General features: G+C 46.0%; 1 protein-coding gene across 2 annotated transcripts; it reads left to right on the forward strand.

Moving 5' to 3' along the window:
• LOC128275397 (FK506-binding protein 2) lies at positions 1-21,538 on the forward strand. Of its 2 annotated transcripts, none has more exons than XM_053013880.1 (4): positions 1-111; positions 1,999-2,174; positions 20,332-20,420; positions 20,498-21,538. In XM_053013880.1, exons 2-4 carry the CDS (start codon positions 1,999-2,001, stop codon positions 20,866-20,868), a joined length of 636 nt encoding a protein of 211 aa, XP_052869840.1. In that variant the 5' UTR covers positions 1-111; the 3' UTR covers positions 20,869-21,538. The 2 variants fall into 2 exon arrangements, with proteins under 2 accessions (XP_052869840.1, XP_052869839.1); XM_053013879.1 differs by having other exon boundaries at positions 11-224.
• Positions 21,539-22,528: the final 990 nt, after the last annotated feature.

Below are 22,528 nucleotides of genomic sequence, written 5' to 3' on the forward strand. Positions count from 1 at the left end.
TATGGCCGACGAGTGGAGCTCCAGATAACAGTGTGGGTTGCATGGAACCGCGTGCTGGCCTCCCGGGAATCCGATATCGTTTTGCTGGTCAGTCAGTCCGTAAGCCAGTAAGTAAGTTGCTCCACATCATCTCGGACGTATCCAATAGTACGGTGGTTCGCTGTTTAGTAACAACGCAAAGTTCCCAACGATCCGAACGACGAACTGCAGCCTGAGTTCTCAAGGTGAGAAATTTACGATGCATCTTCGTGTGTGTTTGTCCGGGCGGTGCGGGTTGACCGCCAGCTAGAACCACGTTGTGATCGGTGATTGGTCCGCGGATCGATCAGCTCGGCCGAATGCTAATCAAGCGCCAAACAACAGCCAAGCCGGCCACCCGATGGTTCCGCGTTGCGCAGGTTCCGAAAGGGGGTTTCAAAATTCGTGGACCGTATCGCTCCGGTTCTGGCCGCGGTCCGCAACGTGGCAACGTCTCGGCGTTCATCCGGCGGTTCACTCTTGGCACGACTCGCGTTCCGTTTCGCCTGCGGCCGGAGCAGGAAACGAACGTCGTGACGCGCTGTCCCGAGGTGCGTGCCGGAGCGCGAACGAAACAGCGCGATAAGGCCAGCCGGGAGTCAGACCAGACCGAGACGGTGCTCCGATTGGGGAGTGCATCGTGAACTTCTCCAGCCCGGGTCCGGAGTGAATTCCCTCCACCAGAAGGGTTTGGCGCGGGCGCGAAATACAGAAGGGGGGACCGCGGGAGTTGCGAAGAAAGTTTTGCTTCGGCCACCAGTCCGGACGCTGAATACTTTCAGTTTGTATCGTTGTCCCGTTGCCGACGGCCGGTTTCTTCTTGTAGACTTAAACGACAGGCTGTTCAGGCTGCACGTTACCGCAAATATTGACATTGACGAGTCGTGACAAGATCTGCCGTCCCGCGTCCCAACTCCAAATAGGCCCGAGAGTGTGCCGTCTAACGAAATCACTGCAAAAAGGTTAGTAGAGTGGTGTGCCTCCGGAACCGGTGGGCCTGATTGTCAACCTGAAAGCTGGCGTGGCCCGACCGGGAAGATCCGGTTTTCGTTTCGGAACCGGATAAAGTGGAGTGATTTTCACCCCTAGAAGTGCAGGTCTGTAAACTAGACATGTGCATGTATTGCTCCGCTCGGTCCGCGTTAGGAGAAAGAGAAAAGTGAATGTTCCGGAAGGTGCCGGTGCTGCTGGCATCCCGAAAACGGAGGGAATGTTTGTGGTCGGTTTTGGTGCTAGGCTCGCAGCGCGACCGGCGATGGAAACCAGAAAACGTGCCTTTCTTCGGCCGTTGATCGTCGTTGATCTTCGACCATCCTGGAATCCGGGTCGTTCGTCGGCGTTTGTGGGAACTCGTCGAGAAGTGGACAGCACTACTTTTGAATTGGAGTTGGCTGCGGTTGCCAATTTTGGCCTGACGACAGGTTTGTGGTTCCAATTACCTAGACGGACGAGCAACCGATTGCAGCGTGTCAAAGTGTAAGGTCAAGTCCGGCTGCTTATCGCATCTCTAATGTTGCCGATTCCGTGCCGGTTGCGCATAGAGCTGTTGGCTAATCGAACCATTGAAGTGCCTCGAACTGTGTAGAGTGCAGCTAGGGGTCGGTGGGGTCACGGAACTGATAATTTGCATTGGCAGTCACACCAGAGTAAGATGACGTGTCTCAACGTTTCATAAAAGATCACGCAACACCTGTGCCCTGAAGACCTGCGCCATGTAACAGGAAGCCAGATAACATATTTGTCTAGTGCCACTGATGACAACGGCATGACCGAGGGTTTTTCTTTCTCGTCGAAACCGTGTATCATCCTTTTTATCTCTCAGCATTCCGCCTCGCCTTGATTGATCTTGTGCGTCGAGGGTCTATTGCCAGTCAATCTTACATTCCGATGTCAAAGCCTGCCACCTGCTATCTGCACCATTGCGTGCTGTACTCACGTAGATAGCATTGTTCTCTACTATTCACCGTTTTATGCTTGCAGATGCTCTCGAAGCTGATCATCGTGTCGTGTTTGGTGGCCGTGGCCATCGCCGAAGGGGAGCTGAAGGTGGACGTCGTTAGCGTACCGGAAGGCTGCACAACCAAAACAAAGAACGGGGACATGCTGACGATGCACTACACCGGCAAGCTGACCGATGGCACAAAATTCGACTCAAGGTAAGTCGACACTGACCACACAGCTGATTGGCATAACCGGTTGCCCATAAACGCCGTTTGCGCGGTTATCGATCTAATTATGTTTTATTTCTGAATCACCCCGTGAAACCAAACACGCGTTATCTTCTTATCGCGATGCGACTATGCTCCGAACGGGCCACCAATTCAACGGGTAATCCTTCGGCCCATTTTCTATGCTCGTGGGGTGCTCGTTGCTGACGCTTTCATTCAACAACTTTCGCCGAACCGGGAGTTGACCGGGAGGCTTCGGCTGGTGTCGATCCCGAGAGGGACAGGGCACGTCGACAACGATCGAGCAACGACCGTGGGGTGGTCGGGGTGGCCAACAATATTTTACAATTTGCCATAAATTACCAACCTCTCAATAAACCTTTTCACGTCCGGTCCGCGTGTTGAATGGCCGTTGAAAAACCGCATTGCGTACGTACGCACATCGTAACGTCTACGGTCTGGCTATGAGGCCGTTGTGTCCAGCTGGTGGTTGACACCGGAATCGGGTACCAGAATATCGCAAGTTTCAATCTTGCGACACCCTGCTCAGTTGGGGTATGTCCTGGGTGAAGGTCGTCACGTTGAACACGGCCGAAACAATGTGGTCTGGTCGCGTTGGTATGGGTGGAGAGACTTATCCGGTCAATGCCCATTGATGAATTGTGATATTCTGAAAAGTGGCGGCCAGTTTGGAAATCGATAGTTGATTTCTTTAAAGTTTTGCTCGCTTAAAATTAACCTATGACAATAGTAGGTGAAAATAACGTATATGAATTCAGCTCATACAATCTCGGATCAAAATATTTATAACGTACATGCATATTTACCAACTCTTGGCCTTGCATCGGTAGCTGCCTCATAATATTCCAGGCTGCTCCTTTTGCCTCTCTTTAAAAAGATAATTTTATATTTTCTATATTTAGGAGACACACATAATGTTGGGATTGAGAGGTCATGTGTGATGTTAAACCATGCTTACATTTGATAACTATTTGGTCAGTTCATACACTTTAAGTATTGTAAGAAAGTATCCAAATCTCATCCAAACATAATGAAACTTTGTGTTCTTTGCAAAATAAACAGACTTCGATTTGTATGCTAACCACTCGAACGCAAACGGTCGTTCGGTGGACACATTGTCAAGAAAACACGTGTCTCATTCATGAACCGACCAAACGTGCCCAACGATAGTTTGACCTCATCATTTATGAAGAGGGGCAGATCGTGGAGGCCAACCCTCCGGAGTGCCCGCTGACTGCTGGGGTCGTGGTCAGTAAAACGATTTACGATGCCCCTCGCGAGAGTTGCGCGGCAAGATTTATGTGGGAACGCACTTTTCCTGAGTGACTGATTTTTCCACCATTCTTTTCTTGGCCCGTAAATGGAACGCAAACCCCTTCTTGGATGAGCGAAACGGAAAAGCGTGCTTCCGTTTCACGGGGCCGTCCTTCCTGCTGCCGACGGAGACGCGCGATTCAATGCTGCTGGAAAGGTTGAAGGTATGCAAAGAATGCAAATCGACAGCACGTCGTGCAGACCACCGGGTACAGGTTCTCCCGAAGGGGCGGTTTGTTTTGTGAAAAGTGAAATCGATCGCGTTCGAACCGGTAAGTGGAGTTGGTTTCTGCAATTGACAACCATTGCACGGTCCGTTGGCAAATCTGAATGTCCCGTTTTAATTACCTCGTTCCGACACTGCACCGGAGACCACTTGGTGGTGCTTGGTTTAGGGAAACGAACGGCGTACCCGATTCTTCGACTTAGCTTTAGCTTTAACCGTTGCCCGTGCCTTCTTGTGCAGCCGTTTTATACGCATAATTTACCAAAAAGAAAGTATCTTCTGGTAATGAACGTAAAAAAGGGGTGATAATGGCAGCTGTCGCTTAAAACTGTGTTTTTGTTTGCTAACCTGCCGTGTGCATCTTCACGGAACATTTCGAGATTAATGACCGAAAAAGGCTTCGTTGCAGACTTTCTCGTCTTTCCATCGGCCACGTTTTAGGGTGCACTAATGAGCTGCTATTGCGGGATTGATGCATAGAAGCATGCAAAATGGCTGCTTCGTATGATAGGAATGCTATTTCTCACTTCAGCGAAGCGCGCAGCACTAATTACTCCGCGCGAAGTTTGGGTCAAAGACTGACTGAAGACGTCACTGTGAAGTCGATGGTGAAGAACGTCCCGAAGAGGAAGCATTACGACCCACCATCGAAGCATTGCGCCCGGCTGTGCATAAATGCGTGTGCAGCGAGCATAGCAAATTTCCTTATCCAATGGCTTTGAATAATGTTTTTCTATATATCCAGTCGCGATTGAGGCCGCTCACGTGGAGCCCAAAAATGTCCATTCAGCTCACGGTTACGACCAACTCGCGTTAACCTACAAGACTCTCGATTCGTAAATTACAGGAGAGCCGTCTCTGAGCACCTCTCTTTCCGACCTCGGTTAAGTTTCAATGTTTTTTGCTCAACGATCAATTACGTAAGTACCCGACAAGGGTTCGGGTTGTGTTTGGAGTGGTCAGAGCTCCGTCGACTTAGCGTCGTTATCTGGTCCCCACTCCCGGTGGCAACCTCTTCTGCGGCTTTGCTGTTATCCACAAATATTTGACGCGATTACGCACGTTCGAGGCTCGTGACGAGACTCCAGGGCTGGCTGACTTAACCCCTACGGCGGTGTCGATGTGGTTAACTTTCACTTGCCGCTTAAATGCTAAATGGCTACTGATGACACCGAGCATGTCGCGATGCTGGCGCCAGCAGCGCGCCCAGAAGTGCATCCCCGCGACCGTGGCCTGGCGAAACTGTCACCGTCGGATCGGCCGTAAAGTTCGGAACGAAACGCCATCACACGCGGATGCTCCAGAAAGTGCGTTTACGTAGTCCGTCCCAAACCCGACTCGCTCACGAATTCAAACGGGCGAAAGGAAAGTTGCCTTCTTGCTGCGTTATTTGCCCGTGCCCAAGGTGTTTGACTTCTGGTGGCCGGTGGAAATAGAAAGCCCGACAATCACGCGCGGCCGCGGCCAGACTTTAACAACAACACTCCGGAAACGGGAACCGCACGCGCACATTGGCATGTATGTTTTATTTTTCCCGCGCCGCGCCAGCACGTGGGAATTGTCCAAATGTTTTACAGCCAGCCTTCTCCGCCTTCCAGCTAACGCTTTTCACGCACGTGAGTTTTATGCCGGAAAAGGATTAGACCGCCAAGCGCGACCAGCGTGGGCTTATCCATCGATTGGGGGGTTTGAAGGTTCGCGCCCCGATGATTATTACCGACCGATGAGGAGGAGCTCGGTTACAACACTTGTGGCCTCCGGAACATGGCTACCGACCGAAGCGTGGGGAATTTGAATTCCATCGACAAATGAATGCTCAACAAATATGTTTTTTTTCTTCGCAATGGAACATCTTATGCAGGGCATGCGTGCCGCGGTAGTTACGCAGAGCAATGTTTCTTTTTCAATAATGTTCGATAGTTAATGGCTAGCAGCCATTAACTTGGAAATGCCCCTAATCCTTGTTGCCAAATCCTTTAACAGGCCTTACAACCGAAGCAAGGTCGGAGAAACCAAAACAGCTTTTGCGTAACTCTTTTAGACATCAATCACAATAGTCAGCGAAGAGACGATTGAAGCTTAACGCTCAAAGTCTTTATAATTCCAACAACAATCTAAATTTTCTTAATTTTTGTCAAGACTTCGAATATGTTAATAGCACATTTGTGATAACAGATTTTTCTTTTCTAAAAATAGTTCTCTTCATTTTTCCTTTGCTTTTACTTTGTTTGTTTTTCAGTTTGTACTACTACATATTATTTATTTTAAATCATAAGAGGACCATAAAGAGAACATTTTTATTTTTATTTTTAACTTTCCATCTTAATCTTCATTAAAAAAAAATTTAGTTTCTTTTTAGTTTTTACTAGAAGTTGCAAAGGTCCACTAATATTAGATCAATTTATCTTTTTATCAATAGTTTAAAGTGTAAAATATCGATCTGCATATTTCATGATTTTAATTTCATGGTTTTACTTCTTATGTCATACTACACTGCTTTTCCTAATGATAGAATCACCCGTTTTTTCAGACTGAGGATAAGATAAAACGCTGAACCGATTTTTCGAAGATGAAGAATCGATTTATTTAGCAAAAGAAATAATATCCATTTTTTGGTTTTGCGAAAAAAAATTTATTTTGACTTGGGGAGCCAAAAAACGATAAAACGGCTGTTTCAAAACGATAGACTCACTTGTAAAAGTCGGTCCTAGTCCAGTCCAACTAACACTAGTTGAATTGTCAAGTAACTGAGTTTATTAATCTCAGTAGTCTCGCATATTTCCTGTAGTTTATTGGCCATTTTGATCAAAAATGGGTCGTGGAACTCAATTAGGAGAAGGCGAAAAGGGAAAATTGAAATGTACCGTAGTGTTGGGAAGTCCAATCATGAAATAGCCTCATTACTGAAACGATCTCCAAAGGTTATCAATAATTACTTGAAAGATCCATCGAAATATGGGACTCGGAAGTCATCTGGCCAATCTGGCCGACCAAAATTACTTAACCCTCGCGATGAACAAAGAGTAGTTAAAGCTGCGTCTAACACTACGAAAAGTTGTCGGCGTATTAAGAATGAATTCCACATGAATGTTAGCTATGCTACAATCTGGAGAACTCTTAGTTCCTCTGTAAGCATTGCCAGAGAATCAATGAGAAAAATTCCAGCAATGAAGACCCACCACAAAGCAGCAAGATTGCAATTTGCGAACGAGCATATGTCATGGAAAGACGAATGGAATTATGTAAGCTATCGATACATTGAGCTTTCCAATATTTGAGTTTTTTTTTAATTCAGGTCGTTTGGAGTGACGAAAAGAAATTCAATGTCGATCGGCCTGATGGTTTTTGCCACTACTGGCAAGATTTGAGACGGGAACCTCGTTTTTTTAGAAGACGAAATTATGGCGCAGGTTCCATCATGATATGGGGTGCGTTTAGCAGGCAAGCTAAATGTAATTTAGCAATAGTTCCTTCACGAATGAACAGTGAAGGCTATATAGTCATTCTGGAGAGTAATTTGAAGCCATACCTGCATCGTTTCAACCACCACCCGCTAATTTTCCAGCAGGATAATGCACCTGTCCATGTAAGTAGAGCCACAAAAGCTTACTTGGAACATTTGGGAGTCAATTTAATGACCTGGCCGGCTGTTTCTCCAGACCTCAACCCTATTGAGAATGTTTGGGGAATTCTAATCCGAGAGATCTATGCGGATGGCAAGCAGTACGAAAAGAAAGTGGCGATTAGAAATGCTTGGCGTTCCCTGTCGATGAACGTGCTAAAGAACCTATCCGAAAGTATGCCAAAAAGGATATTTCAAGTAATAAATCGTAGTGGAGAGGCCACTGATTATTAAAACATCATAATTGTTATTCATTTTTACTTGGTGGCCCTATTTTCTTGAATAATACATAATGAGTCTATCGTTTTGAAACAGCCGTTTTATCGTTTTTTGGCTCCCCAAGTCAAAATAATTTTTTTTTCGCAAAACCAAACAATGGATATTATTTCTTTTGCTAAATAAATCGATTCTTCATCTCCGAAAAATCGGTTCAGCGTTTTATCTTAGCCTCAGTCTGAAAAAACGGGTGATTCTATCATTAGGAAAAGCAGTGTATATTTGGTTTGTGTTTGCTGTTTAACATCTTGATAAAGTAATTGGTAAAAAAGTATGTTTTTGAATAATTATCCTGCTTATATGTACGTTTACGTGTTTTGAATATTGAACTTAATCAGTAGTCGTACTACCAGAAGACAGATAGCAGAAGATAGAAAACACGTTAAGCCAGAATTGAACGAGTTTTAATTTTAGGCAAACAAGCGACACCTTTTCTTTTAAGCCGGATGGTTAACATCTGCTGCAACAACGCTTTCCACGGCACTGTCTTAAGTGCATTCGAAGCATTTAAGCCACGGTTCGCGGTTGCTATTACTTTCAAACAGATCGCTGCCCTCGGAAACGTTGGCACTACGTACAGGACACGATAGATTTTGTCACCCTATCGCCGGTTCCAGGCATCCGCCAAAGGTGAGATTTATTATTAAAGGACTCTCTGGAGCCTCTGGAGTGTTGTGTGTTGTCGCAATAAAATAAACACACACACACACACACTATGCGATCGACGGTTCACACTTAACGGTCGATTTGAAAATTAATCCGACTTATTCGAACCGGACACGGAAGAGTGTCGTTTGGCCATCGCTATCGTTGTCGTGGTACGGTTTTTTGGGCGGTAATGGTAGCGGAAAAATAAAAACAAACCCCGAACGAAGACCCAGGGATCGCAGCGTTTTAGTGGCACTTTAATGTCGTCCGCTGTAACATGTTTATTATTCATGCTGCCAGCGGTTACGGGCGAAGGAGGCCTTAGTTTCCGGTGCGCTCTCCGGCAGACCGCCCGGCACATGATGATGAGCTTGGCGAAGGGCAAGCAATGTATCCTCGGTGCTCGCGCGCCTCAAGTGACACCACTGAGCACCAGGAGAAAAAATCCTAGGCAACCCGCGCGTGGCCAATAGGAGAACCACTCGCAACAGAGTTGTGTTCTCTTCCTTCTTCCGGGCTGCCGACGCGACGCCAAGCAACATTGCTTAAGAGGGCGGAAAAACAGCGAAACGATAACATTCTTCCTACCTCCCGGCGCTGGAGGCTCGTTTCCGCTTTGGCCACACGCCGGCGGTTTCCGCTTTGGCTGCAGACCTGCCGGTGCCGGTGCGTCGAGCCATAACTCCCCGCCGGCAGTCCCCGGCGTCGACGTTGTTGTTGTTGCCTCCCGGTCCGTTTTTTATCGTCCTCGGGGACGAATGGTCTGGCATCAGGATATCAAGTTTTGTCATATCGCAGCACAGTGACGGCAAAAAAAAGGTACGAGAAACACCTTCACGAGGATGAGAAAGAGAGAGAGAGAGAGAGAGCGAGAGCAAAAGACCGGATGCAGACGCTCGCAAAGCCGAACTTCGATCTCATCAATTATGAAGAAGATCGCGTTCTGCAGATTCCGGCGCTTTTCTGGCGGCCATCTGCTTCCCGGTGGGCCGAAGAATCCTTTCGTGCCACCGAGCCGAGGACCAACATCGCTGAAGAATGCGTAGCATAATGTATTTGATTTCGTATGTAAGTGGTGGCTGGTGGAGCGTTTCCAAAAAGGCTCCAAATTAAGGGGTCGATCCAACCCGAGGCCCAGCCCATCGCAGAGCGGTCCCATCGGTGGGAGCGATTTTGATTGTTAGGGAAAACATGAGTGATTGCTGATGTAATGCCCGGAAAATCACGGCACACACAACCGATTGATGTGTATGTGTGTGTGTGTGTGAGTGTGTCTGCTTAACAATCGGCCAGGGATTGGGCCACAGAAAAAAAGATGGTGCTCTTGTGGTATCTCAACGCAGCAATGGGAATTTGTCGAGCGTTTCCGAGCAATCAACAAACAAATATGCAGAAAAGATGTAGTTGGTTATTCAAAAAATTTTAGTAATTTTTGTTCGATTTTTTATATTTTATTTAATGGAGGTGGCATTTATATTGTACAACTTTTTAATGTTGATATTAGATCTTAACACTAGATATACCACACCAGTCATTTTGACTGGTCGGGCAGTTTGAATGGCAAATTTCCACTACATGTAATTTTTTTTTCCCCAAATGATGTTATGACTTTTAATAGCTCTAAGCATAGAATACATTTCACAAATAAACTTTTTTTTATATATGTTGGAAAAAAAAAATTTTTTTTTTTGGAGATTTATACCATGACCAGTCAAAATGACTGGTCCCTTATTCCATGAACAAATTTAGGCCAAAAATGGCAATTGTTGCTCAGAATATGATTGGGCAGTAGATTGGGCACTCCAGACCATTGATGTGTGCAATTATTTTGGAATATATACGAATTTGTACAGAGTTAGAAGCCTCTAGAGTTTTGGGGAAAAAGTGGAAAATTACGCAAGCAAAATTGAAGGCATTCTTATGTAGTTCGGCAACGTAGTAGATAACGTTCTTATGTAGAAATTGTGTCCAACAAAGTGATAAAAATTAAATGTTTTCTGTTATATAAAAATGTATACAAATCCATTTATCGTTTACAGTTAACATTACTAAACTTGTTTTAATTTTTTTATAGACTTTTTTTTAACACTTGAATTCATAAAAAGCAATTTTTCACATGACCAGTCATTTTGACTGGTCTGGTATAAATAGGTATATTGAAAACGGTGGTATATCTAGTGTTAATAATATGGTAAATTGTTGCGCTTAGAGGCTTATTTTACAGATGTTTTCGGAACCTTCTAAGATCTTGTGTGATTTGTTGTGATCTGGTTAAAATTTAGAAAAAATAGACTAAAGAAAACCCAAAATTAAATGAAATTTCGAGTTATGTGAAGAATGGAACCCAAACCTAAACCAAAATAAATCTTTCTTCCTTTCTGCAATTAGAAGATGAACCAATAAATGAGCCTGACAAAATAATTTAATAATGAATTACCAGTCTGACCAGTAATAAAGCTGCTTAAATTCTTCTTTCAAAAAAATATGGGAATACTGTTGGATTGATCCAATATGCATTTTTCTTTAAAGAGCTTTGACCAAATTCCAAATTTCGCAAAATTGATCAAACTCTAAAAATGAGGCAACATTTCCGCTATCCTTACGCCGAGTCAGCTCAATGCCTATAGCAGACTCACTCACACATCGCGACGCTGCTTCTGTTTTATGATCGAAATTCTATGCTTCGTGCACTGGTTACCGCCCGCGAAGTGGCGACAAATTGAAACATAATCGGGTCATTCTGGTCGAGCAACACGGCCCGTCGTCGTTGTCGTCCTCATCGCCCTTTGAAGGATGTTAATAAATTTGAAAAGAAAGTAGCATCCTTCAGCAAGCTGCTGCACTTGCGGCGAACCGGACACCCACGTGAGACGTCTTGTTCGTGGTCTTCTTGCACTGCCGCCGATCGGGGCTCCGTCGACTCTAGCAGCAGGATGACGTTCTATGTCGAGCTAATTTCCGGAAATATTGTCCCTAGCAGGTTCCAGCAGAAACGACAGGCCTCTGGCTTATGACTTTGCGTGTCTCCAGAGTCTTCATGGGGGAAGAAAGTTTCCATTTTTATGGGACAAGATATTCTATGTCTCAGGCAAGGATCTGGCAGAAAGCCCGTGAGGTGGTCAACTAAACACAGGCAGCGCGCGGCCTGTGATGGAAAAATGTCAAGCAAGCTGGATGAAAGATGATGAAGGGTTTATGATTTCTTTATTATCTTGTTTTTTCCTGTTTCCCGGCGCTACTAACCGTTTGGGAAAAGTGATAAATTAAACGTTCTTATGGCGCACCCTTCACACTCAACAGCATCCGGCGCAGCCGTCCGCCGGCAGAGCAAATCGGGGTCGTCCTCGTAACATCATTATAAAATTTTCAACAGCAACCCCGTGTGGGCGGTGGGCTGTGTGTGGCACACTTGATACCGAGGGCCACGCAGATATGTAGGCAAACGAGTTGGAGTGCGCTTCGCCGTAACATACGGCATTCTTCAGCCGCCACGAGGATGGTGGCGAAAATGTTTTATGAGTGGGAAATTTGTTTCCCATTTGATCTCCCGTTCTTGCCTTGTGCTAAGAGAGAGATAGAGAGAGAGAGATTGGCCTCGAGCCTTAGCTCGCCGAGGGCACGGTAAATCCCTTTAATCGACCACTCAAGGATGTTCATTTCCGGAAGCGCTCGACAACCAGCGTAGGGGAAAAAGGACACACTGAACCGTGGTGGGCGATGGATGGCGCCGACTACAGGGCGGCTCTTGCGGCTTAAAAAGTTGTGTTGTGTGAACCGGCGACGGCAGGCTTGTGTGTGTTTTGGAGTGCGCCCAGCATTTTGCGGAGTCTTTCACGAGTGGAAAAATGGGCCACGGATGGGCACGATCGCTAAATTGCTTCACCAGTTTTGGTGCTTTGGTTCCGGTGTTCAGGTTTCAACACTTTCGACCTCAGGAAAGTGGTACGAGAACCACACAGAACAAAAAAAAACAATTGGATAAATCAGATATTCATGTAAAAAATCTAATATGTATGATATACTTGTCTCATTTTCATAAGAGCACAAATGCAAAGTGGAACACGAAGACCGTGCGCCCGACGGGTGTTATTTCCGCCGTGTGGTTGCAGCAGCGGGCCAAAGGATTACTGAAGCGACGTACGTACGTTGTCCAAATCGCGGTCCTACGGATGGTAGCTGCCCGCTGAAAATGTGCGGGCGAAGGATCTCCGCTTCTGGTTCGATGTCGCACTTTGCACTGTAACGGTGCGAATGTTTGTAGCCTTAAAGTGGAGAGTTAAAGAGGGGTTACCGGTCGAAAAGGTGGTGGTTTGCGAGCAATTTTGGCACGCGTGAAACCCGCGAACTGTTTTCCGTTCCGGATTTGGTGCTAATGTAATTTTACATTCAGATGTGACTATGGAACGCCACGAGAGCGTTCTTCAGCTCCCGTTTGTTTGCATTTGATCTTTCCAACTCTTAACAAGATAGTAAAGGCTTTTTGGAATAGAAGGTCAGCCTAAACCTTAACTGTGAAAATTTGTTGGATTTCCCTTTTTATCTTTTAACAAAAATGAATTTCGAAATGTAACAATTTGTCAATCTTTGACACATTGGAACATCAACTAAAACAAAACATCATCTGAGCAGTTTGAGTCTGATTACACATAACTTCATCATGTTCCCCTTGTTATCTGTGAAGTTCTCATAGGTTTTAGAGAACCAATTATTGCTTGTGTAAGATCAGTAAGTACAGACTATTACACTCCATCAGCATGTTCTTAGATTGACCTCGGATCGATCACAATAATGGACGTAACTACTGACGTTAGCCACAGAGTATGTCCAACAGTTTGTGGAAGCACTTACCTTAAATGAAGATTTTAAACTGTCTGTAAAGCTTGCCACGTTCGTGAATCGTGCTCGGCACCACTCGTAGCGCTAAGCACCCGACGAAAAAGTTGGCGCAACCCTCGTCTCTAATCAACCCTAAAGTGCCCGGGGAGTGATCGATCGGATTGGGCCGGTCAGAGTGATAAAATTCCTGACATGTACCCGAGATAAATCTAAACGGTGTTTTGATGAAGTAGCCGGGTCCCGGGTGCGCATGGTGGCGCCCATGTGCAATGCTTTGCTCTATGCGATGAATAATTTATCGCACCGCAGATCGGGGGGCTCCGGCATGCCCATGGAAATAGTCCAGTTCGGAAAGAGTGTCGAGTTACTGTGCGGAACTTCTTATTCAGCCGCGTACCGAGTCAAATCTTGGCTCGTAAAATTGAGCAAACGTCTGCAAATCCTACACAACTCAGGAACCCCAAAGGAGAGTCTGCAGAAAGGTGTGTCGTCGGTTTCATTTCAGAGCTGGCTGAAGCTTTCCCGAGCTGCAGCACGACGATTGACGGCGGACCATACGGTGCAGCGGAACAAAAGTTTTTCTCCAAACATTGGCATTAATTTTTGATAAGGCCATGTATCGCTACGCTTGTCCAAAAACGGTTGTCGCCGTGTATCGACTGTTGACGCAGATCCTTGACTGTTGGCGCGTCTTGCAATGGCAAAGCTCGCGTAAACTTTTTCGGGACAATGTTTTTTTTTTTTTCTCAAACCCCAAGTTGAGTCCCGTATGAAGCCGAGTTGATCGTAGGAAAAGGACACTTCTTGAGCTAGCCGCAGGCTAGGTGCTAGTAGAAAGGGTCCTTTGGAGAGCGATAAAAGTTGTGTCGTTACAGCGATTTGATCGATCGAGCAGACGACAGATTGGTGAGATAGCATCTTTCGTTTTTTGGGTTTTCTTTTGGGGTTTTGTTCATATGTTATGCTCGTTTTGAACACTAGAAGTTTCGATTCGTGAAGGAAGAATTTTTTCGAAATAATACTAATGTTTCAAAACAATAATTGCTATCTTGAAGAAGGCTTGGCCTGAAGACGAATTAAAGTCTCATTCTTCTCAAACTTCCAAACACATGCTTACTTTACTGCGCTTGCATACCCAGCTGCAACTGCTTTCGGGCTGTTGATCCGTGGCCAGCCGCAGCAAGCGGCCAGCAGCAACGCAAAGAAGGGCTCTCTCGGAAAGCATACAGCCGAATCATAAACGTAAATAATGCAACGACGGCTGCCCTGCACGACGGTACCCACGGTAGTGTTGGCGCAGTTTTACCGATATTTCCGTCCTCAATCCTTTCCGAAAATCGTATCACCCGTAGCACCGTGGTGGAAAGGGCGCCAACTTTTATGCCGTTGCCGTCGGTCGGTATTTCTTTTGCGAAGAGCGGTGAAAAAAAAACACGGACAATTGCCCGTTGGATTACGGTTGCATCGTAAAATAAAGCCCTTCCAAAGCGCTAGTGTGGTGCTGGTGACGGTGGAAGATTCGCGTTGAAGATCGCGCGCAACAAACGCAACAAAAAACAGGGTGGGCAAGAATATTGCGACCTCCCGAACTCGGGAACTTTAAGGACAAATTTGCAACATCCGGTACACACCGGCTTGCCGGTTTACTTCCTTCGTCCCTCTTGCAATGGCGTTTCGCGCGAATTACATTTTCGTTTATTGTGCTCTAGTTGCGTCCCACGGGGCCGAACGCGGGAGTACATAAATTCGGCGGGGCAGGATTTTGCGTACGGGCGATTTGCGCTGTTTATTGTTATGGTTATTGATATATTTATGTGACACTTCCGGTGTGCAAAATACGAGGACACGTGGTTTTTTTCCGGTCGCATTCAAAGCATCGTGTCCTAATGTATACTAAAACGCATCATCGCTTGCCAAAGACAATAATTTTGCAATAAAGGTAAAGGTGTAAAGGTGAGGCTCAAGAACAGTGAGAAGCGTCTTAGAGAAGGTTAATCTGTTTTAAAAATTGATATACTATATGCGTTGTATACTTTTCGTCTTTTTCTAGTCCACGACGAAGCTATATTTGATGTAGTAAAGTTGTGTTGACACGATTTGACAATTTGCTCACAATTAATAATTTTTTGACAGTCATTTCATATGAGGAACTTAGGGAGATTGTTATGAAAGAAACAAACAATAAGGCATTAATTGTTTCCTAATTGATTTACCACACTTATCAGATAAATAAGTTCATATCTGAATTACATGAATTACTAAACTCTGCGTAATAAAATGCATTACAAGTCAGTGTATTTTTTCTGCATCGTGCGATGCCATTTTTATTATCGCATCAACTATTTCAGCACAAACGTATTTCGCATTCAATAAACCATCCCGTCCCTTGTTTATCCATTAAATCTTTGAGGTCAACAGTTACGCTCGCCATGAGCCAGAGTCGAAAGTCCATAAAGAACGCCCCCTCAAAGTGGTTCACTTGCCACTTTCACCTCTTCCGTAAAGTTAGTATAATCCACGAAACTGTTTGAGACATCCCAATAAGCGTCGCGGATGTGAACCGTACTTTCAAATCCTTGCCATTAAACAACGAAAACGGCAGTGGCCCGCGGGTGACGTGAGCGAAATTTCTTTCCCAAAACCGGGCTCCACCAAGAGCGGTGGGAGCGATTCATCTTCACTGCCGGCCACATTATTTATGATCATGTTGTGGTTGACGGGGACGGCCCCCGTTCCATTTTTGGAGGATGATTTTTAATTGCCTCAATCAACGTGACTAACCGACATATGGAGAGAAAAGTCTGTCAAATGAGAGGCACCTACTGTTTACCCCCGGCCGGTGGGAGATGATGGCCCAGGATTGAGTGACGGTAAGACCGTAAGCGTCGTCCGCCATGCAGACCCGGAGACACCTTCGGTGGTCTAGCATCTTTGGCATCGTCCCACGAGATATACGAGAAAGACAAATAAATCCTGTTGCTTCGCTCCGTGCGCTATGTGTCGTGACAGTGGGTCGTGATGGAAGAAAGGCCCGAAACTCAAAAATGGTACCTCAAAAGAAGCAACCCGGCGGGTGCTTACGGGAGGCAAGCTACTGCACCATAAACAGCTGCCGTGTCGTGTCCTGACTGTCGGCAGGATTTGGCGAAAAATGACGATCCCCCTTCGGAGAGGCTGGAGGCTGCTTTGTGCGCTACTGTCCCCAGATCCGGTACTGTTTTCCGGAACTCGGTTCGCATCTGATTGGCTGACGTGTTTTCCCTCGTGTGGCTGTCGAGTCGGATTCATTCCTTAATCGTCTGTGGTTTGGTGTGCTCGTAGCATTTTCGCGCCATGTCTTCGAGACACCGTCAAGATATGGTGTACATATCTGGCAAGGACAATGTGCGACCGCCGCTTGTCGGCGGGATGTCCCACACCGAACTGGAAGCGGGACAATTTGTTTATGAATGTCATTTTTCACGTCCGTTCAGGCGCAAAAATAGCAGCGTTTTCTCCGGGGTAAAAATATTGCCAAACTACTTAAGTCTAGAGTTTGAAATGAACAATGTAAAAAGAGACCTTTTTATTTTAATTTCATTCATCATATTACTTTACCGTTTAATTTTACTTTAAAATTTGTTCAAATTTCATTTGTTGTTGTATAGAACCATAATTCTTTCATTCGGCAATTTATTTTGTTTTTTATTACAAAATATGTTATATTAAATAGAAAAAATTTGATTATTTTTATGTTTTCTATACAACAGTTTTCCGGTACCTAGGCTAGCTTCCAGTTATGCTTTCATTTTTACCTAACTGTAAAGCCTCAGCCTTTAAAAGAGAAGGGTATCTTTTAAAAGCTATCGCCAACTCATCTGTTCCGCATCATTTCCCATATACACCACCGATGGTTCATGCAAATATATTTGCGAATAACATTCCCGCGACAAGAAAGTGTCTCGGGATGGCGTTGAACCTCCAAACCGGTTTGCTCAGTGGTCTGGTCTGGACCGTGGGTTACGCAATGAATCCACCGGTGGCTGATTCACGTTTCCGTACCGATGACCAATGCGAATCGACCGTGGACCGTGGCATCACCAAAGACTCTCGGCTAACGGGTTCGTAGCGACTTCTGACATCTTCGTTCTATCGCTGCCAGAAACTAGGCTGCTTTGGCCTGCAGAAGAACCTGTTGCCAGTTACGTGCTGCTCTTCCTGTTGCTGGTCCGACCACGCCACCGTTGACCGTATTCTACAAATGCCTTCCGAAATGGGTATGTGCCTTAGCCATGCGAAGTTCGCCGCGACGTGTGGAAAGCTTTTTCTCCTGATTAGCATCGCGAACACACGGACGTTGGCGGTGTACAACACTTGCGCCCCAGTTTTATTCTAAGCCCGAGGCCGTCCGACTTACCGTTAGATTTCTCTTTTTTTTCGTCACTAAAAAGCGGAAAAACGGAGCAGTTCGCTGACGGGTGAAAAGCAAACTACGTTGACACATAGGGGATATGCAGACGATGGCATCAGAGAGCAAAACCGGCGCCGCGGTCATTCCATGCGTGAGGTGCTCATAAATAATGCTAAACACTAATTTCGATGTCATTTCAACGGGTGGATACGATGCCGGTAGGCCGGTCTTAAACCCAGACAGGTGTGGTTGGATCCAAAGTGATGGAAGCGACCCATCAGTCATTCGGTAGTAGATCACGGAAAGGGCTAACTCACTGATGGTAGTACACGTTCGCTGATAGGTGAGGAAAACAAATGTAGATCCCAACCGTGAGCTGTTAATTGGCGAGTGCGAATGACACACCGTAGAAAGTTATGTTGCATCGCGCGCGCACGGTCATCACATTAGTTCCGTCCGGTAATTCTTCAAGCTGTGAGGTGATAATTGATGGCAATGAACTCCAGGAACCTCCAGAAGCTGCCTAACGGTGTAAAAGAAAGTCCGTTTATCTATTTTCGGTCTGCCTCATAATCGCTAAATTGATGAATATCAAATTTACGCACGAAGATACGCTCCTTGAAACTTTATTTATTTTTAATTTTGCTACTTGTGTATTCTTCTATTTATCGTTTGAATCTCAGAAGCTTATCGGTAATGGCTTTGAAGCTTTCTCCATTTACTTAATGTTACGTTCTGTTCAAACTGTTACGGGATTCCCGGTACTAGATAAATCAAGAAAATTTATATTATATTGGCCGATATTGCACAATTTTACACGCCAAATGCATCCATTTCAAAGAAATCTCCAGCACACATGAGCATCGATAAATACAGACACAGTGTTTTGTTAGTAAATTGTTTCCGCCACATTACTTTTTCCTTAAAACCGGACACATAAATGCGCCACGGTGCACAGACTCAACCCTTCGTCGACGCGCGGAGGTTCTCGCTCTTTGCGGGCCGCCAAAGACTCATGATTATTTGATTTTATTACTCAACATTTGGGTGAATAATTCCACGTACCACCGTCGCCGTCGTGCTGGTCGTCGTTGGTAGCAGCTGCGGAGAAGGGCCAAGACTCACTACACTCGCAAGAAACCACTCACAGACCGGGCAGCATCTTTGCACTGGTCAGGAGTTGAAAAATTAAGATGCCCTGCCGATGAAGAAAAAAAGATCAGCAACCCCGCCGAAAGATGTCCGCATCGCAGAGCATCTTTGCGCAAATCTTTAAAGCTGGCCGCTGATAATTCGTTCTTCTTTTAATATCCGGGTTTTTTTGTTGCTACGACTCCTGGTGTCAGAGTGGGGCACTTGCTGCGGCTGCGGTGGATTTAGTACTGTAACGTGTGCCGTGCCGTCGCTTTGCTTCGATGCCGTCGAAACGTTCGCCACACACCGTTCAAGTGATTTGATGGCACTGCAGCGAAAGAGTTGAAACTTCCCGTGAAAGTCAAATGGTAAATAAATCGACCCTCGGCGCGCACAGCAATCCCGTAGCCGTTAGATAACAACCCTTCGCGGGGCCGCTTTCGGTGGTGGGATCAGACTTCCTCGGGTCTCCGATAAACGAGCCTCACCGCGCGAGCGAGCGAGTGTAACCTCACCTCATATTATCGCTCTCCGGTTGGAACGGTGTCAGAAGTGTGTGAGGCCATTTTTTCCCGGTCCCTGCCTGACTCCTTCTCGATCCTCCGAAACTAAAAACCAATCGAACCACTGCTCAATTATTAATGCTAACAGTTTGCTGGTGTTGCCACCGTTGGTCGAACTGCTTCAAACCCGTTCCTGAGGATAGCCGGTGGGCCAGAAGGGTTGTGTCTTCTTTTCGCAGCGCCGCATCAATTCCTGTGAAATGTGAATACAGTTTTATTTGCAAACTGCTGCCTCTCTTTCAGGATGGGGAAACGAAAGAAATTGCGAGTGATCCTTCGGCGGGTTCCCAGTTGTCCGGGCACATTCGCCCTCCGGCTGGTGAAGGTTTCAATTTCAATTTCTTCAAGAAACCTCAGGACCCATCCGTTCCGATGAGGCCAACACGTGTGGTTCGAAGAGTTCGAAAACGGAATTCGATGCACGAAAACAGCTCGCACTTTCGATCGATTGAACCCGTTTTTCTGGGCCACCGCTGTCTTTCGCCGGCTCCGGAAGGGCCCGGGAGTTCGCCAAGGTGTCGAAAACTCCGTGTGTTAATATTTGCGTTTAATTACTAAAATAACATTGCCCATGATGCCTGCGTGGAGCGCGCCCGTCTTCTGTGGCACTTACTTCTAGTGAACAGGAGGTTTTGTTTGAGATGGCATTATGAAATTTTTTTTTTTCGTTGTTTGGTTAGCCTGGGCGCAGAACGGGGATATAATGCTTTTCTCTCACTGCGGCGATCGATGCGGCAAACGTGGGGAAAATTTTCATAATTTCATATTAGCTTAGCGATGGAGGTATGTTTGCCGACGATTTATTTCGTCGCCATTTCAAGCGTTGCAGAAACTTCGAGATTTCCGGGGCTCACCGAAAGGATTTTTATTGCCCTATGGCACAGTTGAGAGTGGAACATCGCTCAGAAGCAGGGACGTCCCAACCGAGTTAGCAAATTGTTTCTCATCGCTTTTTAAAGCGCACAACTGGGTCCCTTTGTACACCTATTCGGTACGGTTCTGCGAGGAAGGAAATGAGTAAACTCAATTAAATATTTTAATCATAAAAAATGATTACTTGGAAATTAGAAAACTATTTTCCGAACCTTCGCTCACATTCGGTTGTTCTCTTTCAGCTTCGACCGAGACCAGCCCTTCACGTTCCAGCTTGGAGCCGGCCAAGTCATCAAGGGATGGGACCAGGGCCTTACGGACATGTGCGTCGGTAAGATACGAAACACCGCGCGTTGGGACGAAGACACCGTGGCGATACTAACTCATCGTTCATGTTCTGTGTTTTAGGCGAGAAGCGCAAGCTGACAATCCCGCCAGAGCTCGGCTACGGTGACCGAGGAGCCGGCAACGTTATCCCCGGCGGTGCCACGCTCCTGTTCGACGTCGAGCTGATCAACATCGGCGACTCGCCCCCGACCACCAACGTGTTCAAGGAGATCGACGAGAACAAGGACATGCAACTGAGCCGCGAGGAGGTGAGCGAGTATCTGAAGAAGCAGATGGTGGCCGCCGACGGTGGCCAGGAGTCGGAGGACATCAAGAACATGATCGCCGAGCACGACAAGCTGGTGGAGGAGATCTTCCAGCACGAGGACAAGGACAAGAACGGGTTCATCTCGCACGACGAGTTCTCTGGCCCGAAGCACGACGAGCTGTAAGACTGGGCGTTCGGCCAACTACCTGAAGGGTGCTCCGAAAGCTGCGAGTTTGTTGCTGTTTTCCACGTTTTTCTTTTAGTAATTGTATGAAATTTTACGTTTTGCCAATGCCCGGTCCAAAACATACGGTACTATTTTACTGTACGGCTAGTTAGTACAAGGAACGAGCGAACGGCGCTGGCGGTTTGTGCAAATACGAGAAACATTCAATTGTTGACAATTTGTTGATTTTTTCGATCGTAAGTTTTCCGTTGGAGGGATAAGTTCCACGTTTGAGATTCGTTTGCTGCTGCCAGCAAGACTTATTTATGATGCTCACAGTTCCCCGATTTAATATACGGTTTGAAACGCGTTCTACGCGCGTTGGCTATCGTTACAGATTTTGTAAGCTAACAACACACATTCCTCAAGTTCCTTTTACTCAAAATTCAGATGCCCCTCGATGGGGCCCCACTGCGTGGGATACACTTTTATACAGAAAAAAGGTCCATTCTTACGTTTGATCATGTAAATACATTCACATCACGCACAAGATTCCTGAGGGGAGCGGCCGCATTTCAGTTTTAGAACAATCCGACTAGAATCGTTCTTAGCTAAATATGAAAATAACGACATCGGTGCGATAAAACACAAGTGCACACACGAACTACATATCACAACAACGGAAAATAAAAACACTATTTGTACGAAAAGATGAAACATACGCTCCTTTTCTGTCTTCGATGCACAATCCGAAAGAAGCAGCACTTCAAGTGGTGCTCTGCGCGTACTGGCCATTAATCAATAGTGCAGTTGCGTCGAATGGCGCACAAGGGCGTCCCAATCGCAACGACTACGACTTCATTGTAGGATGCAACCTCGTTTATTGACATCGTTTACAATAACGATAGCCCCCTAAAACCAACACGGTTCGTAGTTTGGGATAAGCATTCCCGTGCTAAATACTGACGTCATTCTGTTGTTTTCTGTTGGATTTGGATTTTCCCTCAATTTAAACAATTTTGGTTTTGTTCGTTAGCTTTTCAAAATTTTCAAATCAGCTTGCTATAACATCTGTTGCGTCGCGCCATAAATATTTATTTTATAGCAAACTATTTCGCAAGAAACGCTTCATGTGCTTTGAAGCGTTTCAGAATCAGCCTAGGAAGCGTTTGCTTCCGTTGTTCGTATCATTCTGTGCGGAGTAGAAAAGAAAATCGAAGAAACTAACAATTATGTTAATTATGATTCGTTCCAGTAGGCTGCCCAAAGTCTTCACCTCGCTTCTGCCATCGTAAGCGCCCAAAAACAACAAACCCCGGAGAACATGGGGAAGGCAGACACACCAGAACCGGGAGATCGACTGAGTGGCCTGAAGAGGGCAAAATCATTCCCAACCCCAGCGTAGAAAGCCAGCGTTCTGTTGTGGGCCAGCGGGGAGCGGCGGTGCTAAGGTGTTGAAAATGCTTCAGAAATGTTGCACGTCATTTCACCTGTTTCGCCAGCGGCCAGGTGCTACCGCCTCAGGTCTAGTGCCTTGAACAGGAGGGGTTTGCAAAAATACGGACGAAACATAAGCAATGGAGTAATTGTTCCTCGGCACCACTGCGCCGTATCAAGTAACGGGCCTCTACGTTAGCATCTTTTTCTGGGCTCGGTGTTTGCGAGCCATGAAAGAACA

This window comes from Anopheles cruzii, chromosome 3, assembly GCF_943734635.1.
Source record: "Anopheles cruzii chromosome 3, idAnoCruzAS_RS32_06, whole genome shotgun sequence".
Taxonomy (NCBI): Eukaryota; Metazoa; Arthropoda; class Insecta; order Diptera; family Culicidae; genus Anopheles; species Anopheles cruzii.

Excerpts from the sequence above, each read along its gene's own strand:
- LOC128275397 (XM_053013880.1), top strand. The coding sequence starts at position 1,999 with ATGCTCTCGAAGCTGATCATCGTGTCGTGTTTGGTGGCCGTGGCCATC. Across the intron at positions 2,175-20,331 it reads GGCACAAAATTCGACTCAAG|CTTCGACCGAGACCAGCCCT; the intron begins GTAAGTCGACAC and ends GTTCTCTTTCAG. Across the intron at positions 20,421-20,497 it reads CCTTACGGACATGTGCGTCG|GCGAGAAGCGCAAGCTGACA; the intron begins GTAAGATACGAA and ends TCTGTGTTTTAG.